The 20,067-nt window shown below is 35.6% G+C and overlaps 1 protein-coding gene across 1 annotated transcript; it reads right to left on the reverse strand.

The window, feature by feature from the left end:
* Nucleotides 1–1,724: 1,724 nt before the first annotated feature.
* On the reverse strand, nt 1,725–3,474 carry LOC108808949 (cytochrome P450 94C1). Its single transcript, XM_018581057.2, has one exon. It carries the CDS (start codon nt 3,409–3,411, stop codon nt 1,909–1,911), a length of 1,503 nt encoding a protein of 500 aa, XP_018436559.1. The 5' UTR covers nt 3,412–3,474; the 3' UTR covers nt 1,725–1,908.
* Between the last annotated feature and the right edge of the window lie 16,593 nt (nt 3,475–20,067).

The following is a 20,067-nucleotide window of genomic DNA, read 5'->3' on the forward strand; positions in this document are numbered from 1 at the left end:
TGTCAAATTTATTAACCATAAAAAATAATGTTTATATACAAACCATGAATTAAAAAAGTAATGAAGTTGATCTAACTTTGACGGCAAACCAGTGTTAGAACATTCCTCTTAGCTTTGGTTTCTCGTAAAACCTTGTACGCAAAATCGGTTTCTTAATAGTTTTATCAATACAATGAGCTATCTGACCTATTAGGCGAGTTATTTGGTTGTCTTCTTTCATATATTTTACCTTTTTTACATATATTATCAAATAAGCAGCTAGCTTTTCTTTTGACAGACTTTTCGGTTGTTTAAAATATAGCTACGATCAGTATAATTATACCATATAAGACAACTACCAAAAGATAATTCCTATGGAACACTCTAGGAGTTTTGGCTTTAAAATTCTGTTTTTGTATTTCCAACTCGAGAGAAATATCCTATTGAACAGTCTTGGAAATTTTGCTCTAGTCGCTATTTCTTTTCAGCTTTATAAAAGAAACTAACTATTCTTACGGATCAAATAAGCAGCTACATAGAAGTATAAATAAAATGTGAATGTATATTAATTTACCTATCGATCGGAGGATTTTCCGTCAGTTTTTGATACCAATGTTTCAATCTTTCTACTATGGTTTCGATCGTGGTTAATCTATTTAACTAACTATTGGTGGTTTAGTGGTCGGAGGATTCATCACGAGCTTATGAGACCAATGTTTCAATCATTCTACTGTTGTTTTGACCGTGGTTGATTTATGTGCAATAAATCCTTGGATTTTCACAAATCTCAAATATCAAAGAGAAGTTGATACTTAATTTGAATTAATAACTACTTTCACCAACAAACAGAGAATCTTTTTTCATAGCGCAAAGTGTTTTCAAGAGTGGCTATTTGCAGTTATGTAGCATCGAGTGCTTCTTTATGACTTAGAGAACTGTTTGAAAATAAAGAAAGATTGTCCTCAGTTGGTGTTGGTGTTGGTCCTAATGGTTACCGTCTGGCATTTTTGTTTTGGAAAGGATCATGGATAGTGAAGCTTGGTCTTTGGGGTGATTTTTTGGTATAGTTAGCTATTGGCATTGTGTAATGCTTGGATGCCTTTTATGTTTCTGAAGTTGCTTGGTATTGTATATACAAAACTCTAATTGCTCGGTTGAGCAGGTTAATGAAAATTATCAGATGACAAGAAAAAAAAACTACTTTCACCAGTACTTTTACGTAGAGATACTTTCGTCATGAAAATTACACAATATATTTTGTTCATTACAAATATATATTTTTCATAAAAGGGCTATATATAATACCCGAATAAAATTACACACTTTAATCGGCATGTAGTCACTAATGCAGAGTCTAGCAAGCTTATCAGAACACATCATCCAAATTAAAGCTGTCGTTCTTATTTATTTTTTTTGATGAAAAGCTATCGTTATTTACATAAATTTTGAACGCCTTTTTATCATTTTTAGAGCATTTCTAACTCATTCTATTTTTCATTTTAAAATCAAATTTGAAGTGAAAATATTCCAATTTTATTTTATTCTTTTACTCTATAACAAGATAAAAATGTATTTACAGTATAAATAAAAAATTCATTTATTTTATATTCTAAAATAAAGTATTAATAGTAGAATCCAACTCTATTATAGAATTACTCTAGTTTGAAAATTAAAAAGATAAAAACCATGGGAGATAGTCTTACGTAATCATATTATATTGAAGCATTATTTAATTAAGATTCGAGTTTTCAGAATTAAGACCCACTTGGCTTGCTAAATTAAATAATGGATATATGGTACACATAAATGTTGTCAACTAGTGTGCTTGCATGTTAACAATAATTGGTCAGCTAAAACCAGACTCTATCTATGTTTCAACGTTTAATAAAGTATTATTATATCACTTTACATATAATTTATGAACCTAGCTCAATCAAAAACTCCTTGAGCTTTTCTTTCTTGGATTGTAACCGGCAATCCACCGTTAACCGTTGCTGTGAGACCCGGAGAAAACCGGAGCGTCTGGGTCGATCCGGGACCCTTGACCCGTGTTTCGAACTTCCTAATCATCGCCACGGCTATTGATTTCATCTCCATAATGGCCATTTCTTTCCCCACACAAGCCCTGGCTCCGGCTTGGAAAATCGGATACTTAACCGGATTTTCAGGCCGGAATTTACCTTCCTTATCCAACCACCTCTCTGGTTTAAACTCTTCGTAGTCAGGACCCCAAATGCGGCTCATCCGACCCATTGCGTAAGGATGATACGTGACTCTAGTCCCACCAGTAACATGCGTACCATCAGCCAGGACGTCGTCGTTTAGAGCGAATTTGGAATCAAATTGAACCGGCGGATACAGTCTCATGCTTTCATACAACGCCGCATGCAAATAATGCATCTCTCTCATTTCGCCGCAAGTGGCAGTAACCGACTCAAAACCGGGGCCCATGACCCGGTCCAATTCTTCACGTATCCGGTTCTCAACTTTAGGTTCACGTGTCAATAACCAAAAGAATCCGGTTAAACCGGCTGCAACGGTGTCCCGACCGGCCAATAGAAAGCTCACGACAATGTCTCGGAGATACTTGTCGTCATCCTCCGCGACAACAGCCATAAACCTCGAGATCAAATCGTTGTTTTTATTAGTTAAACCGGTTAACCTCCGTTGCTTGATCAAATCTCCGGCTAACCGGTTTATAACATCGATAGATTCTCTAAGCTCTTTCTCCGACCCGACTTTAAACATTCTTTTGAGTTTCCACAAGAGAGGAGACGGAGCCAGCGCGCGTTTCGCGGACAGCATCGAAGCCGTGTCGAACGCGACGGCGAACTCCGACGTCGGAAAAGGAAACCGGAGGCAATTCGGGTCGAACCCGAAGCTCAGCTTGCTGATCGTGTCGAACGAGAATCTCCTGAAAACATCTTGCAGATCCAAAACCGAACCGGAACCGGTTCCGGTCGAGAACGAGCTCAGAACCGGGATCAGACGCGTCTCGATCTCGGCCCTGACGATCTCGTGGGCGAAAACTCTGACGGAGACGCTCCCGAGCTCAAGACTCGCGAGCTTCCTCTGGAAACGCCACGTGTCACCGTCGGAGTTGAAGATCCCGCGGCCTAGGAGATCCCCGAGGATGACGGAGAACTGTTTGCCTTTCGGGTAGTTGTGGAAACGCGTTTTGAGCACGTGCTCGACGTTCGAAGGATTCGCGGTGACGACGCTGTTGAGGACGTGGATTTTGATCGTCGACGTCGGGGATCGCCGGAGGAGATGGGCGTACCAGTCGCCGAGATTGACGAAGTCGTTCCGCCAGCTGGAAGTGAGGTAAGCGTGGCAGATCTCGCAGTTGCAGTAACGTAGCTTTTGATGGAATAGTGTGTGGAAGAATGAGAATATGAAGAAGGCGATGATGAAGGATATAATTAGTAACATTGTGTTTGAGGGAATGAGAGATAGAGAGAGAGAGGGGAAGAATGAGAATATGAAGAAGGCGATGATGAAGGATATAATTAGTAACATTGTGTCTAAGTCCTCTTATCATGGACTCCATTGTCGACTACAAAACAGGGGAAGAGAGCTTGGTAACCTTCGAGTACGAAGGCCTTAAGAACCATTGCTCACTCTGCTTCCGCCTTTCTCATCTGGGCCAAGATTGTCCATTCAGAGCCCCCCTCCCCGAGCCTTTGGAGCCAATAGTCCCCAGCTTCACGCAGGTTATCCGAGAGGAAGTAGCTCTTGGTAACTCTACGATGGCAGCTCAGCCTGTTGTTCGCTCTACCAAGACCCCCACTACTCTCAATAACGATGCCTCTCTGAAGTTTGACAGACTGCAGGAGTTCTCTACGAGACTTGACAGACACGGCAGGCCCTTTGGAGATAGGGTTTCTGTTGCTGTTAATGGAGCTCCCCCTCTAAGAAATAAGATTACTCCAAGGCCATCTCGGGAACCCTTAGGTCATGAGAGATCCGACAGACACCGAGGCAACTCCAATGCTCCCAGCTACTACATGAAACCTCAATACCGTCACAGAGCAGATGAGAGAAGGAGCAACAAGACCTCTCGTGAAGGTTACTCTCGAGAAGCAAGCGAGGACCCACATATGGGAAGAGAACGTAGGAACCATGATCAAAATTACGATGCTCCTCAGGATGATCTCCCAGGTCAACTACAAGCGCTTTCTCCCTCCTACACTACCAACAGAGTCCCTCGACGTTCGGGATTGGGAAAACAGGGCCCTAGCTCTCAACAACTGGCTAGAACACATCATGCTGCGGGCAACTCGGAAGAACATGAGACACCGAGACAAGTGGAGGGTGATCCACTACCTACTGTCCGTCACCAGGAAGCAGCTTTTCTCCCACGTCCCCCACTGGAACGCACCTTGATCTTTCCAGAGCTCCCTCCAACTCGAGCGATACCGACGACGGAAGAGGTTATGGAGGATCTCATAGAAGCATCCCATCAGTATGTTAACCATCCGGATCCTACTGAAAGAGAAGCACGCATTCAACGAGTGCTGGAGACGAATGCACAAGGCATTATGGAGGAGACTGCGGCGCATATCATTGCAACTGCCACAGCCCAATCCCCTGCACAACAACTCATTTGTTTTCAACCTGAGGGAGGCAACTATAGCTCGGCGGGTCAGGAAATCTCGTTCTCCCATGACCCGGAGAGAGAGCCAGCACCAGTGGTCCAAGATAGACTTGTAACGTCACGGTCAGCACGCCCACCACGTACTAAAAAGAGCAGTGGAGTTTCTAGAGGTCTCATGGGGGCAAACCTCAGAAAGCACAACTTAACTATGTCGCAACGCTCGCCAGCTACCCGTCAAACGATTGAGGATAATCATTCGTCAACCCCAGCAAATGGCTCAAGGCTTAGACACGGCAGACGCACGAATGGAACGCCTTCACACAACAACGCTATTATGGACCAAGAAGTACAACAACCAGGACGAAGGGAGGCTCGTATTCAATCTCCTCAGGAAAATGAGATTCCTTTGCAGCAGCAACAGACGCCTTCTAGGGTCCGACGACATAGAAGAGCTCAGTACGACCCTGAGGAACAGGTGGATTTTCACCACCTAAGTCCGGATCTTCCTTAGCTGTTGTAAGCTGGAACTGTTGCGGGTTGGGGAACCCCGACACAGTCCAGCGAATTAAGGACATGTGTAAATCTATGTGTCCTCATATCTTGTTCCTCATGGAGACCAAGAACCCAGACTCTTTTGTGTTGAATGAACTAGCTTCTCTCCCGTACGATAACCATGTACTCGTCTCTCCTCACAGCCCGGGAGGTGGAGGTTTAGCCCTTTTTTGGTCTCAAGAAGTATCTGTAACCATTCTAGTTCAATCTCACAACTACTTGGACTCGCTAGTCACTTTCAAAGGGAAGAGCTTTCATGTCACCTTTGTGTATGGAGAGCCAGAAATATCCCGTCGGCAAGGGGTATGGGATGCGATCTCGTCTTTTGCAGCGGATAGAGCAACTCCTTGGCTACTCACGGGAGATTTCAATGAAATCCTTGATAACTCAGAGAAATCAGGCGGCCCTACACGGCCTGAACGGACCTTTTCAGCTTTCCGCGAGTTTCTAGCTCTTAACGATCTCTTCGATCTCAAGCATACTGGAAACCACCTATCTTGGCGAGGAAGGCGGGGAAGGCACTTAGTACACTGCCGTCTTGATAGGACACTCGCTAACAGTGCCTGGTATGACGCCTTTCCGCAAGGACGCAGTCACTACTTAAGGTTTGAAGGTTCCGACCACCGGCCGATCTTCTCAGCTTTTGACGCCAAAAGGAGGAACCAGGGGAAGATTTTTCGCTTTGATAGACGTCTAAAGGACGTCGAGGAAGTTCGCCAACTAATCGAGCATACATGGAGTGTTTCTCCGGAGCTATCAGTCGCCCTCCGACTAGTGGCTTGTAGAAGAGCGATCGTACAGTGGAGCAGAGCACACCATGCTAATAGCCGAAAGCTCATAGAGACCCTGAGACAGAGGCTGGATACAGCTATGACAAACGACGTGCCCGATGATACAGTTGCTACTATCAACAAAGAACTACTTGCAGCTTACAAGGCTGAGGAAGCCTTTTGGAAGCAAAGGAGTAGACTGTTATGGCTGACCTTGGGTGATAAGAATACAGGGTATTTTCACGCGGTTGCAAAAGGACGTAAAGCCCGGAACAGGCTCACTGTGTTGGAAGACGTGAGTGGGGCACCGGTGTATGAGGAAGAGCAAATTGCTAAGGAGATAGCCCGGTACTTTGCGGAGATATTTCTATCCACCGGGACGAACAGAGAGACTATTGATGAGATTGTATCCCGAGGTCTATCTCCTTCTATTACACCAGAGACCAACGAGGCATTGATCGCTATCCCCTCTGCCATGGAAGTAAAGAAAGCACTCTTTGCTATCCATCCGGACAAAGCCCCGGGACCTGATGGTTTCTCTGCCTCCTTCTTTCAAGCTAACTGGATGGCAATTGGTCCAGCCATAGTCGCGGAAGTGCAAGCTTTCTTCTCGACAGGGCTGATGCCGTCATCGATTAATATGACTCAGGTCCGCCTTATCCCGAAGAGTGGTGATGCTCTTAAGGTCTCGGACTTTCGACCCATCGCTTTGTGCAACGTATACTACAAGATAATCTCGAAGATCCTCTCTCTGAGACTACGGCCAGTTCTTGGATCGATAATCTCCGAAAATCAGTCGGCTTTCTTACCGGGAAGGGCTATTGCGGATAATGTGCTAATCACACATGAGATCCTCCATTATCTCAAAGGGTCGGAGGCCAAAAAACACTGCTACCTAGCGGTGAAAACCGATATGAGCAAAGCCTACGACAGGCTTGAATGGAGCTTTATCCGGCTCGTCTTCGAGAAACTGGGCTTTGCGGATGAGTGGATCAACTTAGTCATGCAGTGTATCGAGACTGTGACCTACTCTTTCTTGGTCAATGACTCAGTTCATGGAGCGGTTACACCGCAGAGAGGTATCCGACAAGGAGACCCCCTATCCCCATACATCTTTATCATATGCGGGGAAGTTCTTTCGGGCTTGTGTCGAGCAGGACAATGGAGTGGTGACCTCACTGGTGTGAAGATCGGACATCATTGCCCACGCATCAATCACTTACTCTTTGCCGATGACACGATGTTCTTCACCAAAGCCACTACCGGGAGCTGCGAATCACTCGCTTTGATTCTACGAGACTATGAGAAAGCTTCAGGGCAGCGGATCAACGCCACTAAGTCGTCTATCTCCTTCTCTTCAAGAACGCCACAGGAGACTCGATCACGGGTCAAACTCATCCTTGGCATTGATAAGGAGGGGGGAGTCGGGAAGTATCTTGGTCTACCTGAGCTCTTTACTAGAAGGAAACGTGATCTCTTTTCTTCTATAGTTGATAGGATTAAACTCCGGGCAGCTTCATGGTCCACTCGCCGATTATCACCAGCGGGAAAGCTCACGATGTTGAAGTCTGTACTCTCGGCCATCCCCACATATACGATGTCTTGCTTCCCACTTCCTATCGGACTTTGTAAGCAAATCCAGTCCGTTCTCACCCGATTCTGGTGGGACGCGGATCCCTCGGTGCGTAAGTTATGTTGGGTTGCGTGGGATTCTCTAACACTTCACAAGAGTGATGGAGGTTTGGGTTTTAGAGAAATCCAAGATTTCAACACGGCTATGCTCGCAAAGAACTCCTGGCGGATCTTGACGTCACCGGACTGTCTCCTAGCACGGTTATTACTTGGCAAATACTGCTCCAACACGAGCTTCCTGAAGTCCCCTTGTCCTACAACGGCTTCTCATGGATGGCGAGGGGTTATTGCAGGCCTTAACCTTCTCAAGCTGCAGTTGGGGAAGGCCATTGGCAATGGAAATACTACAAAGGTTTGGAGTGACTCTTGGATCTCTACGACCTCCCACATAGTCGCGTACGGACCTCCAACGGAGACGACTAGAGACAGCTACGTCTCTGATCTCTTACTCCGTGGTACAGGAGAGTGGAACCGTCATATGGTGGAGTCTGTCCTTCCCGAACTAGCTGAGGAAATATACAGAATCAAGCCGAGCATCTTCCAAGTCGAGGATACCTTTTGCTGGCAGAGAACCAAGAGCGGTATCTATAGCGTCAAATCGGGCTATTACGCATTGCGCGAAGAACATGGATCTCATCATCTCCACATCCCTGCGATTACTTTTGACTGGCAAAAATTTATATGGCGGGAAACGACTTCACCAAAACTGAAGCTCTTTTTGTGGAGACTGTGTCGGGGAGCTCTCCCGCTAGGAGCAAACCTCCGTGGACGTGGAATCAACACACCGGGACTCTGCCCTCATTGTAATGAGGATGAGACAGCTCTGCACCTCTTTTTTCTGTGTCCCTTTGCGTTGCAGGTATGGGAAAGAGCTCCCTACGCACACCAGCCTATCTTCTCAGACGCGGAAACACTCCATGATGCATTCATGCTCATGTCGACTTTGGTGAGCCTACCTCCAACCGGAGTTTCAACGTGTCTCACCTCCTGGCTTCTCTGGAATATTTGGACGGCGCGGAACCAGCTAATCTTCGACAACAGACAGATCCCAGCGTCTACAGTAGTGACCACGGCTTGCTCCTCTGGTCGCGAATGGTTGCAGGCGCAGGTACCGATCTCACCAAACCCGCGACCCGCCCCCTTAGAGTTTGAAACGCCGCCAGCACGAACGGATGTAACGCTCTGCAACTCGGATGCTGCTTGGTCCTCGGTGACCCACCGAGCGGGCTTAGGATGGTGCTTCACTGATCGGCAAGGCTCTACTATCCAGGAACACTCCCGCGCACTGGCACACGTCTCCTCCCCCCTCGTAGCTGAAGCGCTGGCTATGAGGGATGCAATGCTTGAAGCTAAGCGCCTATCTCTTTCTAAAGTCTGGTTCCGAACCGACTCACGGGAGCTCGCTAGAGCTACATTCTCGAAGTCATATCCGGTGGAGCTTTTTGGAGTTCTCATGGATATCGAGATCCTATCTTCTTCTTTCATCTTTTGTTTTATTTCCTTTGTTGGGCGAGAGAATAATGTTGCAGCTGATTCCCTAGCGAAAGCGGCGCTTCTCTGTTCTTCTCCCGATTTGTATTGAACTCTTCCGGTTTAGATTTATGAAGCATTTACGTTGACAAAAAAAAAAAAAAGAGAGATAGAGAGAGAGAGAGTAGAGAGGGAAGGTGAGAGGAAAGAGGAAAGAGTGAGGTACGAGAAAATAAAAAACTTGAGGGTCAGTTAAATAGAGATTCTTTCTCTTCATTTGTTGTGGACAGACAAGTGTATGTGTTTTCATATTTTGTTTAATATTCATTGTGATGTGTTATTTATTTTCCGGCGGGGGGACCAACAAGGAAATTATAAGTTTTTGCAGTATATATGCGAGGTAGTTTATTTTCTAAAAGAAAAATTACCGACATAGTTTTAAGCAAATCATTTTTAGTTTTACTTCTTACCTTAGCAATGCATGATTGGGTACTAGTTCGAATAATGATGTCGGAAATTATCCCTTTAAGTAGCCCAAATCAGTATTCTTTAACAGTACAACATGAAATTCATTTTTATCAACATGAAATTCTTTATTTATGCATTAACAGATAAATACTTTATGTTGAAAAATTGCACTTGTTTCTATAGAACTGTTATAAGACATTGCCACAAAGAAAAAACAAATTAGACATATGACGCCTAATCGCCTATGTTGTGCAAGTTAACTATGAGCATCTCTAATCGAAAGTTCATCAAATAGGGTTATCTTATAAATACTTTATTTATTCTATATCAAGTTTCGATTATTTCTCAAAAAAAAAGAAGAAGTTTCGATTATACAATTGAGCCATATTAAAATACCATGTTATATTTTTATAATTTTTTTTTGAATTACTATGTGCAAAGGAGATGTTTTTATTTGGCTATGAATTAATTGCTTTTGCTGCAAAAAATTTTAATTGATAGTACTGTTTATCTAAATATGTATCTTTCGTTTCATAATAATATTATTTTATTTTTAATTCTGTAATGAAAGTCAACTTAGATTTTCAATGCATAACTTGATAAAAAATATAATCGTAGTTGTAGTGATGAATTTCAAGAACTAAACAAATTTTGAAGAGCATGTGTAATTTTTTTAGTACAGTATATTTTATAATTTATATGAAAATGTTAAAAATATATTTATTATAAAGTGGAAGATGTAAGCATACAACAATAAGTTTTGTTATAAAGTGGAAGATGTAAATTATATAATGTTGTATGATAAAATATTGTGCTTTTGGAAAAAGATGTAAATATACAACAATAAGTTTGTATGTATTTTCTTATAGCAATTCCCATTGGAAAACAGAAATGACTTTTGTTATAATCTTTTTTTGGACAAAACTTTTGTTATAATCTATTGACAGAAAAAAAACATTTGTTCACAAAATTCAAAAACGGATACCCTCCAGAAAACATAGCTCAATTTGGTAAAACAGAATGTCAACCCGACTACGTACGTACCCATTATGCAAAAAAAAGAGACATAGAAGACGTTATTGCTAAAGTTCATTGCAGCAATCAACCGAGACTTCCTCCGATGGATTTCTACGGAATCATTCGAGATATCGAAAAACTATCTTTTTTTTCTTTTTTTCTGAAGTTTTATGTCTATTCTAAAGTGTCTTAATGCTCATGCAGACTCTGTTGCTAATAATTAATAAAATCCATGTAACACACGAATCCGTATCTAATTAAAATATACAAATAATATAGTTTTAATCAAACTCATTTTGTTTAGTTTAAAATTTTGAAGTTTAAAATTATTAATAATTTTTTTAGTATCTTTATAATTGTTCTTGAAAAGCGACTCAACATGTATATATTTAAATTTGGATGATTTCAGTACTTATTTTATTATTAGTATTTTTCTATTGAAATAATATAACTTTTATCATTTATATTTCAGTTTGTTGTGAATATTTTACTTTTTATAAAGCAATGGGATTTTTCTATATATCAGTAGAGAATTGATTTTAATGATATAAGTTTATTATGAAAAGAGGAAAAAAGAGAATATACTATACAAAAGGCCAAAAGGGGACTAAACAAAAATTCTCATCAATTTTTAAGAACAAATAATTTTTTTCAAAAGAGATGATAAACAAAAAAATTAGAAACCGCTAGTAACGTGTACAGTAATATTGTGATTTTGTACAGTAGAAATATTTATCGTTTCTGAATAATAAACAACTGTGGTGTTGGTTTTTTGTTACACTAACCGTTATTCTTTGAGAACTGCGGTTGCCTTTGAGATATATCAACTATTTTAAAGAAACAGAATTGTTGTCTACACACAAAAGATGTTACTACATGACCATATAAATATAACAAAAGTAACATACATCCAATTATACTAAATATATAAATTACATGACAATGTTCATAAATTAATATATGTTTTTTAAACAACATCATAAATTAATATATGTTATGTTGGCAACACCATAATTTTTGATAGCCGGAAAAATGTGGACGTAGAATCCTACAACAAATGGTAAGTGTTTTTTGAAACGAATCACAAGACAAGACACATCCATTAGAAAAACCGCTGATAACTCTATTATTATTGATCTCCTTAGAGTATCTCTAAAAGCACTTTTTGATTATTATTTTTGGTTAATTCTATTTTGAAGTTTCATAAACTCTATATTTAAAGTTTTAAAGTGTTTTTCTCCAGAACTAAAATTTCAAAACTGATTTCAAAAATATTTGCATTTTAAATTATGGTCTTTATACTTTTCACAACTAATATAAAATCATATTTTTTTTTATAAATAACTAACACGTATATAAAATATTACAAAATACTAATTAATAAAAGTTTATAGTAAAATAAAACTAGAAATAAAAAAATATTTAAATATTAAACTACAAGTAAAATACCACATTATTCCACAAAAAGACGCCAAAATAACAACAACAACCATCTTTAGTTACAGAAAATTTGTTTGGAAAATACTTTGAAATCTTTGAGTTTCCAGAGCAAATTTACCAGATTATTTGTGTTGTTCTAATATTTAAATTTCTATAATAATTATCTCTTCATGTACTTTTTAAAAATGATTTTATTAAGTTTGTTTTGTAATATTATTGTTGTCTAATTTTAATTTTAAAATAATTTAAAGCTTGTTTTAAAAATTTTATTTAATTTTACGTGTAAAAATTAAATTTATAGAAATTAATCTGAGATTTATGAGATATAAACTTTTTAAAAATTAAAATGAAAAATGAGAAAATATTAAAAAATAAAAAGATATGAAACTTCAAATTTAAAATTTTGAGTATTGAAATTTCAAATATGAAGTTTCATTCCTCAAAATATATTTGAAGTTTCATTCCTCAAAATTTCAAATTTGAAGTTTTAAAATTTTTTTTGCCAAAAACTATATATTTGAAGTTATACAATATCTTTTGTAGTTCTTATACGAAGGCACTTGGTTAACATTTTCTGGTAGTCTGGTTCACTTTACATAAACAACTCCGTACAGTGAGTATTTTTATTAAATAAATATTCTTTTTAAAAAAAAAATATCGAAGAAACATTACTCAAAAATTACATGATTTTCTATCATGTTCCCTTATTAAAAAGTAACTAGATAAAGGAATCGTTCTCTTAGAGCATCATTATTGATGTGACTTATGTTAGAGCCCTTAGCATATTTTATTAATACTTTTATGTTTAAGGACTTTGCTAAGGACAATTGATAAATTTTAGACTATTGGTGGGACAATTGATCAATTACACGAGAAACTGAAATTAAAAAAATAAAAACAGAATCGGAACTTCAGAGGGAAAATCAGCGAAAAGACGTTCGCAGAAGAAGATCGCATTGGAGAACATGAACTGGGTAAGGTTTTTCTCCACACTATTCACCAGTAAACTCTCCATATCTGACACCGACGACGAAACTGAACGGAGAGAAGAGAAGAGATGGGTCACCGGAAAAAGAAAAGATCGATGACGACTATCGGTCTTCGATTACATCTCTCCACGTATCCACTGCTGTCACGTAGCCAAAAGGGACGAAGCAGAAAATGCCTTAATTAAGGCCCGTTTCCATCGTCCTTTAGTCTTTTTTATTTTTTTAACCCAAAAACGTAAAGGACTTGGTCCAAGGGACGCCGATAATGATACTCTTATACTCTTATTAAAAAGAAACTAAATGTGCTGTATAAAGAGACATGACATGACTTGTCACATGATATTTTATAATTTGAAGAATCTAACCATAAGTAGCGTGAACATGATTTTGTTTGGAACACGTATGTGAGCCAGCAACAGCAATATAATTGTACCCCTTCTCTGCTTTTCTCACATAGTTGATTTTCAAACCGTTTTGCTTTGTCTCCTTAACCGATTTCGAAGATCTTATAAAATCAACAATCATATAACAAACGAAAAAAAAAAAACACACACACACACACAAAATATAAAAATTATAAAAAATATTTAATAAACTATACTTATTTTTTTTTCTTGTCTGTCTTTTGGAGTTTTGCATATAATGTGTATGCTTGAATCTCATTTTCGTTCATATTTAATAAATTTTTCAAAAATATAAAACTGAAAGCACCGTAAAACAATACAAGTTATTGTTAGTGAATTGTTAGAACATAATATTTAATCTCTACAAGAATAGATATAGAGCTATATATGAAGAACTATATAAATCAAATTTATTTGATAACAATCGAACACTGATTTAGCTTTGGTATAGTGGATAAAAAACTTGCTAATTAAGAAACCACGTTTGAAGAGTCTGCAAGGACACTTTAGAAGTGTGAACTGAATAAAGATTATCAAACCGTGAAAGATTTATTTTTGGACGTTTATAATAGCAACATTTGATGAATTTGTTGGCTGATACAATAGACATTTGTGAGTATACCTGCCTTGTGTGTGTATATGTAATATGTTTGTTAACAATGTGTGGGCAAACTTAAAGTGCATTCTGCTAACTCATTTTCAACGCGGAAATAAACAGTTGGAGTGGAACTGAGATTTATTCTATAGTGAATATATTTGAAATATTTTTTTTTTTCATAAACGAGTGATTTTCAAGGACCGTATATTATGTAACGTCCTAATTACTGGTATATAGTGGTGTATGTGGAAAGGTTTAATAAAATTATTTGGTTACCAATGTTACTAAATATATTTGTTTTTCTGGTCACATATTCAGAAAAAACTATAAATTAAGCATGTGTGAGATACTAAAAAGATAAATCTATTAGAACAAAGGCAAATCATGTGAAAAGATGATATAGTGATTATAGGATTAATAAACAAGTATTTTGAATATTCTGAAAATTAATGCACCGACAGTCAGTCGGATTGTGGACCACACAAGCCGAATGCGCGGATGTGGAGACACATTGACGAAGAGGTGATGTTAGAAATGGTATCAGAGCCACAACCATAAAATTGTGGAGTCTTTGCGTAGGCTCACACTAACAAAGATAATATTCATGGGGCGCAACGAAAATGTTGCATTATGTGAGTAACAGTGATTGTAATAACCCGGTTTTTGATATATAGTGGTGCATATGGATAAAGCTAATATAATTTATTTGGTTACATATGTCATTTATGTGTATTTAGCACTTCAGTCACGTATCAAGAAAAAAAATTCAAAATTAAACATGATTGAATTAGAATAGTAGAAAAATGAGTGATTTATCTCAAAGTGATACTATATCATACGAGTGAAATCAAAACACCAAAAAAATATCATCTGGTGAGAACTCCATAAACTAATGCACCGAGTATTGATCGAGTTATAGATCTCACGAGCCAAGTGAGTGGACATGGAAGTCCATTGACAAAGCGGTCAGGCGTTACTTATTCATTATAAGTTTGATACAGTTAAGCATTTTATTGGATAACAAATATATCTAAAATACCAGAGTGCTGGTGGTGTAGTGGTAATATAAACGAGGTTGTTTTTTTGTACTCTAGGTTCAAGTCACCTTTGATATAAAATGTTACTTTTAAATAGAAATGTTCTATTGCTGATTTTGTTCATGTAGAAGATTATGTTTTTTTTTGACAATGTAGAAGATTATGTCTATAAGATCATCTCTAATGTAAAAATCAATTTTCTCTAAAATATATGTTTTTTTTTGACAATGTAGAAGATTATGTCTATAAGATCATCTCTAATGTAAAAATCAATTTTCTCTAAAATAGAGTGAAAGTGATTATGAAATAAAATTATTCTAATTTTATTTCACTTTTCATTTTATAATGGAGTATTAAACAAAAATAAAATAGATGACTCTATTTATGGAATAAAATCTATTATGAAGTGTTGAAACCTTTTTTATTCCATACTCACGTATACTCCATTTTGGTAAAAAAATGGAGTTTGAATTGGAAATACCGTAAGACTAAAAACTGTAGACAACAAGTAGATGTAAATTGTCATGAATTTGGTTGGTGAACAGAACCGTTGGGAGATGACAATTTTATAAATATCAAATGTGATATATGGTGTTTGTTTATACTTTATAGCCTCTCTGGTAATTATTTTTCGAGTATTGTTGATTGCCTCCTGAAAAAAAAATGAAACACGTGATTCCTTTAGAAGAAACACGTGATTATTTATGAACGTGAACCGTGTGTGAAGTTAGCAAGTGGGGTCAAAGTTTATGCCGCAACTGGGAGTTTTCGGTCTCCGTGTTTTGTAATCCCTAAACAATTTGCATGTCGACATCGCGTCTTTCATGCACTGAGCTGGCAGGTTTCAAGTTGCCGTCGGTAAACAAAATCTTTGGTTCCCCATTTCCACTTGCAAAGCTTAAACACTGATATCTACAGTTTGCTTCTTTTCTGACCAATCGACATATTATATCCCACCTTATAAGACATGTGTCTTCTATTCTATTAATTCTTCAGCATGTCCTATTGATCTATGTTGTGTCCACTATTTTTATTTTATAACTGCACTATACGAATAAACCTTTTATAATGATAACTGCAACAAAATTATCTACTGGTTTAATACTATCATTACCAAAAAAATAGATTGCAACAAAAAAAACTGTTGAAAAAGTTAGTTTGCATCGTGGGATCTTTTTGTGAGATGTTTTGTATTAAAATACCGTCAGCCAGTATTAAAATACCGTCAGCCAGTGTAACAAAACATGTTACGAATGTTTTATGGATATTAGAATTATATACCTGAACCGACAAGAGTTCGACAAGATCCGGGCCGAATAGATCTGAAAAACTATAGATATCTATATGGATTTAAATTTTCAGGAACCGAAGAATGCGGATCCATACACAAGTATGAATACAAAAAATATGATTAAGAAAAAAACACAAGTATTACAATTAAATATCTAGAAAAAAAGTTAAACAACAAAATATACATGTCCTTTTGAAAAGGCGGATCAGAATCTAGATTCTGAAGACCCGAATGTTCTCAAATATTAAAAAAATAGTTTTATTTAAAATAAAAAATCATATAAACTTTTTAAAATACACAAAAACAGATTTTATCAATACATAACGGGTCTAGGACAAAAAACAAAAGTTTAAAAATATTAAACTTTTTATTTAAATTAAAATACTAAAAATAAATTCACTGTGAAATTATTCACAAGTTTAACAGCAGGTTAATAAACAAAAATCATAATACGGGTCAGAATTATTTGGAATCTTCAAAATTTTGATCATATTTAAAATAATAAAAATAATTCATACAATAATTTTAGATAAATTTCATAAAATTCTTAACAAAATATAATTTATCAAAGATAAAAATATTCATGACATAAAATTATTTTTTTCAACAGAAAATATACCCGCCCTTGATAAAAATATTCATGACATAAAATTAATTTTTTCAACAAAAAATATACCCACCCTCTGAAGGACGGGTCAGAATCTAGTATTTTCATAAAGATTGAAATAGATACAACGGTTAGAATATGGAAATAGGAATGATTTGAAAACGAATCATTTATTACTGCGCCAGAAAACATAATTAATCTTTGGTTAAGTAAAAAAAAGGATAACGATATGTTTCTACATACTAGGAATTTAGGCTAATCTATAAACGTGTGTTTTTTTATCAACAAGGTTGGTATTTATACAAGACGAATAATGTGAAATATATAGATTAACCTAAATCCCTAGTATGTAGGAACATATCTTTAAAAAACATAATCTCTGGTTCCCATTTCCACTTGTAACTTTTAACACTCATTGTATCTACAATTTACTTCTTTTCTGACCAATCGACATATTAAAGGGTATCCGCCTCTTAATTAAATTACATGTGTCTCATTTTTCTTTTTTCATGTGTCTCATTTTTATGAAGATTGTATTACAAAATTACAAATACAAGAACTTATAAATAAAAATATCTTAAAGGCGTGATCGTCTAAATGCAAGAAAAATGAGACGTCCTTTTTAAAAGAATACACAAGAGGATAACAAAAAAAAAAGAATACACAAGAGTAAAATTCAAGTGGAAAACAATAATGTAGTGAAAGTAAATGGTTTTTCTTTTTGGAAATTTGGAAATTTTCAACGCTATACAGATTGATGGTAATAATTTAATAACAAACATATAAGATGATGGGGCAATGAATCTCCGACGTAGCCTATTTTCTTTACACGTAGAATGTGAAGCGCTGATTTGGGCAATGTAGTGCATGAAGACCCTGCAGTTTTCAGAGGTGGTGTTTGCAACGGATTATTCTCAGTTGGTGAAGATGGTGTCGTCACCCGAAGAATGGCCAGCATTTACTACGCATATTGAAAAATTTCGCCGAAGTAAGACTTTCTTCCCTAATTTCAAGATCCGACATATTTCAAGGGCGCAAAACACATTGGCGGACAAGCTTGCTCATGGAGTAAGGAGTTCACCATCAGCTATATTATATGTCGACTCGATCCCTCCGGTTTGGCTTTCCGAATCGGTGGAATCACGATAGAGTAGTTTATTGTTGTCAAAAAAAAAAAAAAAAATTTTTAAAGCCAAAAGGAACTAATCGACAATCTAATATTATTGCAACTAAAAGATCATTAATCCATTAGCATAGAAACTATAAAATAATTATTTGTAAGTTCTTTTTGAGGATGTTCTAACTTTACCTCAAATTTGATACTATTTTTAAAGTTTACTTCTAAATGATATTTATTTTTATAAATACCTTAAGTTTGTTATGAAAAAAATAAACTAACCATCGTAAATTATTTATAAATGTATTAAACTTATTTATAGAAGTTTATTAATTCAACCTCACTCCCTAAATACTGAAACCTACACATTAATTATTAAACTCTTAACCCAAATGTTGGGATATTTTTTATTGAGTATTTTTTAAAAAGTAGTATCCAATTTAGTATATTTCAAAAAGTTATCTTTTTCTATTTCTTTTGATTATTTTATTTAGATTTTATTAAATTCTAGTTAAGTAAAAATAACCATATTTTCTTTCTTATATTTGTTTTAGTTATGCAATATATTTAAATGTGAAAATTCTAATACGTGTTAATTTTTGTAAGGCATATTGAACTGGTAAAGTTATTTTTAATGATTACTATGTTTAAAAGTATGATACTTTAAAATATCCGGTTTCGAATTTGGATTGAGAACGCAAGATACACATAAAATACCACTAAATCACTTCAACTTATTTGTAGTTACTATAACATTTAAAGGTACATAAGATTTTTTTTTTCATTTTTTCTTTAAATTAAATATAAAAAAATTATGTTTATCCAAACAGACCCACAATTGGTAAGAATCGACTAGGAACTAGTAAGAACCTACATATATCTGAATCGAAACATTAATGAATCCTATAAAGGTACAAAATAACATTTTACCCGAACCCATTCAAACATACTATGACAAAGTTTGTCAGACAAACTACCTATAACGTGAAACAAACTTTTTTGCAAAACTAATTTTTATTGCTGTGGGCTTTGGGAGTACTAAATCTCAGCTATATCTATTATAATGTTGATTGGATATTCTACTCAATATATGATATGTGAAACTTTTAAGAAAATAATCAAAGTAAATAACAATAAGTAGAGTAACTCCTCGACTGGAACAGCTGATGAAAAAATAGTAGTAAAGCTGTATGCTGCAGAAATTATATGCTCTCATTAAAAATTTTAATAAGATGATTGATAACATCATCAGTATACAATTTTGAAATTATTATAAAAGTTAGTATATAATATATTTATTTTAAAATAATAAATATTAAATTATAATATATATAAATAATATATTTGTTATTAAAATTGAATCTTATTTAATTATATAAATTAAATTAAATTTTAAATAAGAAATATTAATATTTAAAAAATAAATGTACAAATTATTTAAAATATAAATTTATTTTTCGATATAAAATAATTTTGAATATTATCAAATAAAATAAATTAATTATATATAATATATATATAATTTATACATATATTATAATTATTTATTAATTGGTAAAGCAATAAATGATTCATATATAATATTATCATAAAATTAATATATAACATATGATTTATTTATTTCTAAATAATATAGTTTATTTTATAATATATAATATATAAATATATACTATGTTATGTTATGTTTTTTAATTAAAAATAATGAATGATATGTGTAATTATATAAATTAGATTATAATTCAAATGTGAAATATATATTTTTTAAATATTTAATCTCAAATTTTATTTTTAACAATATTTGTTTATTATAAAAATAATTTTATATTATTAAATAAAAATAAATTAATTATATTTCATTTTTTAAATTGTTATAAATTCTAAATGCAAATGCTTTATCAACAGCTCCATATAAATGTATTGGACAAATAGCATTTGAAGAGTATAAGAGCATCTCCAATGTAAAACTCCATATTTTATTCCAAAATGGAGTAAAAGTAAATATGAAGTAAAAATGCTCCAACCCTACTCCATTTTCCACTCCATAATAGAGTAATGAACAAATAAAAAATAGATTACTCCATTTATGGAGTAAATTTCAT

Source organism: Raphanus sativus, chromosome 6 (assembly GCF_000801105.2).
Source record: "Raphanus sativus cultivar WK10039 chromosome 6, ASM80110v3, whole genome shotgun sequence".
NCBI lineage: Eukaryota > Viridiplantae > Streptophyta > Magnoliopsida > Brassicales > Brassicaceae > Raphanus > Raphanus sativus.